Below are 7,985 nucleotides of genomic sequence, written 5' to 3'. Positions count from 1 at the left end.
GGAAGGAGGGGTGGGGGCGGGCCTGGGGGCGGCCTAAGGACCCACCATCCTGCCCGTGGCGCTCGGCGCGCCCTCCCTCCCTCCACCCGCCACCTGCTGGCAATCGGGAACAGCAATTGCACTCCAAACAGGGTTCCCCGGGGGTTGGGCAGGGGTCCCCTAAACTTGTCCGGCTTGAGTGGACAGCCCAGCTCATCTCATAGGGTGGACCATGGGCCGGTTCAGCGGCTTCCCACAGGCAAGGTGCCAGAGGGACAGCGATGAGGCCAGAGGCTTCGGGCACCCCCCTCAGACACCTAGGGTGCCCATTTGGCCACTGGGGTCACAAATTGTGACCAGGGGGAGCAGCCAGGGAGTCTCAGAAGCCTCCTGCGATCAGAAAATCAGGCCCTAAGGTTCAGTAAGAGACCCTGAAACAGGAAGCCAAGGTTCGAGGTGAGCTGAGGGATGTGCTAAGGGACAGACCATCTCTGACGACAACACTGCCTCACGTTTGAACAGCCCTTTATACTTTTTTTAAACGTGTTTTCTATCCGTTATCTAGTTCCACCCTTAGCCTATCCCTCTGAGGTGGGTGGGGTAGGATCTGCCTGACGTGGTAACTGAGGAAAGGAGTTGTAGGTGAGATGGTTTAGCCAAATTCACACGAGAAGAGCGTGGCAGAGCTGGGACCAGGGCTCCTGACCCCGGTGCAGTGTCCCCCACCACACACGCTGCCTACCTCTGACATTTGAGAGACCTCTCTGACCTGGCCTCTCCTGGTCGCTCCTTTCCCTTTCCCCTGACCCACCAAGAAATAACCAGAAGCAACAGGGCCAACTCCAGGGGTTGCTGGGAGTGGCGAGTACACTGGCTACAAAGTGCCCCTGGCTGTGCTTCCGGAAGGCCCTTCCTCCATGGGTGCTCCCGGGCCACAGGCACCTGGCCCCAGCCTGCCCTTTCCACCTCCAGCCCCTAAGCCTGTGCAGAGGCAGCAGGTGCCCTGGGTCAGCCCTCACTCCCATGATTGATTCCAGTGTCCCCAGGGCAAAGGGGTGCGAGAGCCTCGTGCTGCGGGAGCAGCCATCCAGCAAGTGAGTCTCTTCCCAGGAGGGCCGGGCAAGTGGGTGCTAGAGTCTGACAGCCTCAGTCTCTCTCCTGCCCTGAGCCTCCCGACCGGTGCTATCAACACTGACCATGCTCATGGACATGGACACAGACCTCCTCTGCTCCAGACCCTGCAGGCGCCTCAGGCGGCGCCCAAAGGACTCCCTTGCGTCGGTGCATCTGCTCCATGGTCCCGAGGGGCCAGTCTCCATTTCTGCGTCTTGCATGGCCAGGCACTGGGTGGGGTGGCATGCCCCAGGACCCTTGTTTGCGTCGAGAATGACTTTTCCTGCTCCTTCCATTGTCCCTGCTGCTCTCCCAGCCAGGGAGCACAGCGGGCATCCAGCACCACGTTTGTGAGCTCTGCTTCCGCCCTCCCCTCACCTGCGCCGCTCTGCTTTCCTCAGACCCCTTTTTGCCATGCACAGGGAATTCCTGAAATTAAATAAAAAGGTGTCCCAATTGCAGACTGCATGTTCGCAAGGCCGGGGGTGCGCCAGCGCGGCTTAGTACAGGAAAGCCGCGATGAGCTGGAACCCAGCTAACGGGTTATTTGGTCTTCATCCTGCTCTTTGAAGGAGGCAAATCTTAAGAAAATGAGTTGAATGACAAATGAAACATTGTCACGTTCAGTGGAGTTTTGTTAGAGCAGAAGGGGGCCCCTTTAGTCCAGTGTTTTGGTTCAGAGGGGCAGTGTTCAACTTTTCAAAAGCATATACTGAAAATCAGCATTTTCATAATCTAAATCAAGACCAACAAATGGGTTTTTTTTCTTTTTTTTGGGGGGGGGGGTGTTGAGAGTATGAAGAAGGGGGGAAAATCACTATTGATACATGGGTTGGAAACATTTGCACACATACTTCAAGGGTGTCCCTTTGTTTTACCCTCAAAGAGCTGATTCCCAAAGAGGTTCAGTGATGGCGCAAGTACAAGGGCCGACACTTAGTATCTAGTTTCTTGAATCCCAGTCTAGTGGCTTCCATGCCACCAAGAGCCTCTTAGCTACACCATGGGTCGCCCCAGCCTCCAGTGATGGCCCCTGGAGAGTCCTAGAGTGAGCTGATCAAAGGTGGTGACACTTAATGTGGACCTCTCCCAGGTAGCAGGGCTCCTCAGTCCAATTTCAGAAGCAGAACAGGGGGCTGCTTTGGGACAGGGTTTTTTTTGTTTGTTTGTTTTGTGTGGTTTTTTTTATATAGCTGAGCCATCCTGCCACCTGTTGGCAGCTCAGCGGCTGCTCAGCTCGGGCTGACTCGAACCGCTGTTGCTCAGAGCTCAAACTCTTGAGCGAGCTCTTAACCAACTGAGCCACTCAGCCGGCCCCAGGGGCAGGTTTTTATTCTTCTGATAATGTGTTAATTAGATTAAAGATTAATGTACACAGTTAAAACTCAAATGGTAAAAAAAAAAAAAAGTCACACTCTTTTCTACCAGCCTCCCTTGTTGAGAAGCATCCACTGCCAAGAGCTGCTTGCTTCTATGTCCTTCCAGAACTGGAGAAGTCCCCAAAGAGAATGAGATGACATGCCCAGAGGAAGGGAGAAGCGCTGGGCTGACAAAGTGATCAGATGTCCACTGCACACATGTACAGCAGGGTGGGACACAGCTTGGGCCACCAAGATGTGTTTGTTCCAGGATTCTCACTGACCTGCAAGCCTAGGGGGGCATGCTCCCCAGGGGGTTATATTTTTCAAGAGAAGGAACACAAAAGACATGGTCTCTGCCGTGTGGAGACTTGTAGGATAGTAAGAGGAGCAGAATAGAAAGGGCCTCTACTCAGTGGAATAAAGCTGCAGCCTGTAAACTTTCTTGAATAAAAAATGTGTGGGCATACATGTAATGTACATATATATGCTAAGCTTATATATGCTATAAGTCATACACATGTTAGAGAGTTTAAAAAAGATATTTTTAAAGCACTTTAATTTATATGTGATTCAAAGAATCCCTTTTTTCTGTCACTAGAAATGAGGGTGTGGGTGAGATAATGTCTAAAGTCACAGTCAGCTCTGCATGTTACAGTCATATTCTACAGACGTAGAGACGACAGCATGCAGGTACTAAGAGTATATTTTCTTGATTCCTCTGATACCATTGCCACCCATGGCAATAATTGTGAACCTCATTTAAAAGTTTATTTAAAGGCATGTGTCGAGATCTGAGTGTCATTGGGCAAGGACACATGGGTGGCTTCTAACAGACACAACAAGGTGACATTTATCTTGGTGACTTCATTGCAGTTCAAGGCTTGGACCTTGCCAAAGTGAAAACAAACCAAAATGAGAAATGGCCTGTTATTGAATGCTTGCTCTAGGGCAGGCATTCAGTGATAATACATATGCAGTTTACTTACACCTGCCATTTCTTTTAGTTCCGTCAACAGTCCTAGGATGTGGTGTTCGTATTCTCAGTGAAAGACACCAAGGCAGAGTGAGCATGAACCACTTAAGGAAGTGAAGGAGCCGGATGCAAAGAGTAATCGCAATCTTGAGCTCTTACCCTATGACAGGCACTGTTTTAAGCACTTGACTTGAACCAACTCATTTAAGCTGCACAACTCTATGAGATACATGCGATTATTATTTCCCACTAATAATGAGGAAATGGAGGTGCTGAGACGTTAATGACTTGCCCAAGGTCCATATCAACGAGTAATCGGTGGTAGCATTGGGCTAGGGACCTGGAGGGTCTCACTTCTCAGCCCCACTTTCTAACTCAATGTGCGACACCATCTCTGAAAGCCCATGAGACTGCAAACCAGTGCCTGGTGCTCCCTTGCTTGCATGCTGGAAATGTGATCTGAATATTTTTCCAGACTTCCAGGCTCGGAGTCAGGGATGCTAAATCATGCAGACTCAAGAGACTGTTGGGTAATCCAGAGTATCAGTTTAATCATTTCCAGGGGTGGACTGGATATTTGCATCAGCCTGAAGTGCATGTCATCTCCTGGTAGGTACACAGGAACCTGCATCATCCAAAGGTTGCCTGGTGAACATAGAAACGGAATAGAGGGCGTGAATTCTATAACGGAACTGTTTAATGACCTCAATATCCTATGTCTTGATATAACTGTCTCCACAATTGTGGGACATTATTTTCTGTATCTGCACTATGTTTTTATTGGCCTGAGAGGATAGGTCAGACCCTGGGACATATCTCCATGGCTGATGTTTTCCTCTGCTTGGCCCATCCTTTCTTTAGATATTAATGATTCAATCAACCTCCTGTCCATCTGTTGTCCTGGATATCATGCCTTCTCTTGGAGGTGACTTTTCCTAGCCTTACTCTCTGATTCACCATTGAATCATCCAAAAATATTGAGCACTTTTGTGTGCAAGAAATGGAAGATGCCATGGAGGGACATTTTAGTAAAAGGGACACATAATTACCATGTAAACTAGTGGGGGAAATTAGGTTATTTCAGATAGTGGTAAATTCTATGAAAAATTTTGAAGAGGGTAACTAGATTGAGGGTTGGGATGAAGAAGGATGTTGGGCTGTAGACAGGGTGGGCAGGGGATGTCTCTGAGGAGGTAAAATCTGACCTGAGCCCCACATGCTAAGGACCTAGTCACGTGAAGGTAAAAATTTAGTTCTCAGAGAAAGAGCTTATGTCTATCATTGAAGTGGAAATTCATTGCAAGTCTCTATAGAGATAATGTGGCACAGGTTAGGCAAGTATGGCTGCAGTAGTGTTGTGTATTGGGTGATCAAGTGGTGATGCAGTCATGCCTTCCAAATCAAAACTGCAAACGCATTGTTAAACCTGTAGCACATACACTGGATTAACTATTAGAAATCAGTTCTATCTTGGGGTTTCCAAGGCACGTGATTACTGTAATTAATAGGCTACAGTGGGTTGGTCTGGGTACCTGACCCCAACACTGTTGAGATTGGAAGTGTGTCTCTAGTTTTTCTAAAAAGCGAAATAACAGTTTGGAATAAAACCACTTGCCATTTGGGACCATAGCTGTTTTCCCCACCTAGATTACATGTTCTCCCCTCAGAGCAAAGTCTGCGTTTTATACAATTTTGAATCCCTCAAAGCACCTAACAGAAGGCTGGGCACGTAGAAGACACACAAAGGCCCGTGGGTTTGCCTTAAATTCCCAGCCTGAGCCCTCCTGCTGTCCTCAGCCCCGTGGCCCGGAGCGCCGAGCTGCTGTTTACCCTCCGGCCGCACGGGGGCGCAATGTGAATTCCGCGCACCGGGGACGAGCGGCTAGAGCTGGTCTTGGTCCGGAAGGGCCGCACTCCCACAATGCACTTTGTGTCAACACGGTCCTGGTGGTCGCGTCGAGGAGGGGCCGGGGGCGCCCAGGGGACCCGCGCGCAGCCCGAGGGTTATCAGGTGGGGTCCGGCTGTTGAGGGGCGACTGGCAGCCATGGAGGAGTCGGCGCCTGCTCGGGTAAGAGTCCTGTCCTGGCACGACTCGGGGGGCGCTTTCGGGATGGCAGAGCCCCTGGACCGGGGCGGGGGGGGGCGGGGTGTCCCTCAGGCTGTCGCTAGCGCGGGTGAACACCGACCTCCCCCCGCAACCGCAGCCGCTGCCCTCCCCCTGTCCGGCTCCTTCCGCGTGGGGCCGGAGTGCCGGCGTCGCGCGCCTTCGCTGGGAAACTTCTCGGAGGCTGGCTCCATGTTTTGGGATTTGTGACCGTCCTCACACATCTTCCCCGTTTCCAGGCTGGAGAGGTGGCGCGGGTTGGAAACTCGGGGACCTCCGCACTGCCGGGGAGCTCGCCTGGTACCCCGGGGACCCCAGGACTCTGCCTCTCCGCGACCGGCTCGTTCTGGGCCTGGCGTGTTTCGCCCGTTCCTTCTGCCACATTCTCCCGCGACACACTTCTGTCCTGGGGCTGCAGCCACAGGTTGAAGTCGGGCTGGGCTTCCTCTCCCTGGAGACAGGTGTTACTTCACCGTGTAGCTGCAGGGTTTTGTGTGAGAACCGCCCCATCTCTCTCCCCGTCACCCTCCCCATGCTGGGATGTCAGGGCACAGAGCTTGCGGTGAGGGAGATCCTGGGCATGGCGTTCAGAAAACTGGATTTCAGCCGTAACTCGGTTCTCAGCTCTCCAGTTCTAGGCTTCCGTTTCCTTAGCTGTAAAGTGTTGGTCTGGTTGCTAGGTGATCCCTAAGGTTCCTGCCCACTCTGACATTCTCATGCTCTTCCAAAGTAGTGGTTAATTTGATCATAGAAGAGGATGTGCTATGGAGAGGGCAGGTGGAAATTAGCTGGTTTTTAATGCCGCTTACTTGATCTTACTATAGAAACACTTTCAGAATCAGACGCGATCTTGTGAGAATTGAGGATAAGGAGATCCATCCTGTGGTGCAAAATTGACCCGTGAGCAAGATGCACTATATTTGATTCTTGTAGGAAGTTGGTAAGAGCTAGGAGGGCAAGCATTGGAAGACTTGGAGGACACAGTGTTTGCTTTCAAGGAAGTTACAATTGAATTGCAAAGGCAAGACACAGTGTTGACAGTATTTACTTCATCTGACTTCTTTAAACTAAGGTGATCCAGTCAAAGACGGCTTTTCCTCAAGACCAACTTTGCATTAAAGCGGGGCAGGAGGACAAGTTGCAGAGTGGTTCTTCCTGACTTGTCAGTGCACAGTCACCTCTCTGTCATCAACAGGTCTTGTTAAAAGGAAGCCTTTCAAGATCCGCCAAAATCCCACACCACGCTTTAAGTGACTGATGGATCTGTCATTGTAGAATGTGTTTCAGTTGTCCTCGAGCATATTTCTGTTCTTAGATATTGTCTCTTAAGGTGAGGATTCTAGACCTCTCATTTGACGATATGGCCAAGCGGGTACCCTGATGAAAACAATTAAAAATGCCTGGGGAAAAAAGGGCAAATATACTCGAAATATGTTAGTAAAGAATACTTGGAGCCCAAAAACTAAGTGAAAGAGGGAGCTCTAAAGAGGTAAGCAGGGTTCTGAAGCCAACTTTGAGGGCTGTTGCTGAACATTCACCCATGGTGTTTATGACCTCCAGGGGCTGGGAAAATAGAAGATGAAACTCAGAGCCTAAGGTGGGGAATCTAAGAAGCCTACCCCAATTTCATAAAGCTGAGACTTCAAAGGGCAACATTCATGGTGACCCTCAAAAGGGTTTATTGCTTGAATTCGTATGGCCTGAATGGTCCAAGAAACCTCAAACCAAAATTTTAGTTTAAAGTAGAACCTCCAGCTGCCTCTCAAAAATAAACACAAATCTTCTCTAGAAAATTCTCCATTTAACTCAGACTTCAAATAATTTTCATAGATAAAATTCCCCAAAAAAACTTAATGCAGAATAAAAACCTTACCAAACAAGCAATGAAAAGCTATGAGGAAAAGCCAGTAAAAATAATGGATAACAAAAGTAGACTTTCAAAGATTTCAGATATTGAATTTCCAGAAGAAAAACATATTGGAATTCCAGAAGGAAAACACACACACACACACACACACACACACACACACACACACACTCAGTCTGCACTGTAGGCCATATTTGATGAATAGCTAACAGCTGAGAATATTGTAGGACTGACACAAATACTAATACATAGAAACCCAATAGACCCCAGTCAGGATAAACAAAAAGAAATCTACCTAGACACATAATAGAGTACAGAATGCAAGGCAGAGAGGATTCTTAAAAGCCAAAGAAAAAAGATTACCTTCAAATGAACTACTGTAAGACTAGTGGGGTCCAGCTTCTCAATAGCAACAGTGGAAACCAGACAGTAGCAGAGTCATAGCATCAATAGGCTGATCCCCTATTTTTATGCTCAGCAAAAGTATCTTTAAGGGCCGGCCGAGTGGCACGTTGGTTAAGAACTGGCTTGGGACGCCAGAGGGCCCCGGTTCGGATCCCACATATGAGGGCCAGTGACACTGCCCT

General features: G+C 49.4%; 1 protein-coding gene across 5 annotated transcripts in view; it reads left to right on the top strand.

The window, feature by feature from the left end:
- ZNF212 (zinc finger protein 212) overlaps positions 1-7,985 on the top strand; it is a 37,175-nt gene that overhangs the window by 17,322 nt on the left and 11,868 nt on the right. Inside the window, exon 1 of one of the 5 annotated variants that reach the window (XM_019634653.1) lies at positions 5,330-5,495. The exons of the other annotated variants lie outside the window; for them this stretch is intronic. Coding sequence (XP_019490198.1) covers positions 5,472-5,495 — 24 coding nt within the window. The 5' untranslated portion in view covers positions 5,330-5,471. Of the gene's footprint in view, positions 1-5,329; positions 5,496-7,985 lie in introns of those variants that run through there. 5 annotated transcript variants of the gene reach the window in all.

The sequence above is a fragment of the Hipposideros armiger genome, unplaced genomic scaffold (assembly GCF_001890085.2).
Source record: "Hipposideros armiger isolate ML-2016 unplaced genomic scaffold, ASM189008v1 scaffold_1790, whole genome shotgun sequence".
In the NCBI taxonomy this organism is placed as follows: Eukaryota; Metazoa; Chordata; class Mammalia; order Chiroptera; family Hipposideridae; genus Hipposideros; species Hipposideros armiger.
Note: the sequence above shows the minus strand (reverse complement) of the source record. Positions and strands in the feature narration are given on the sequence as shown.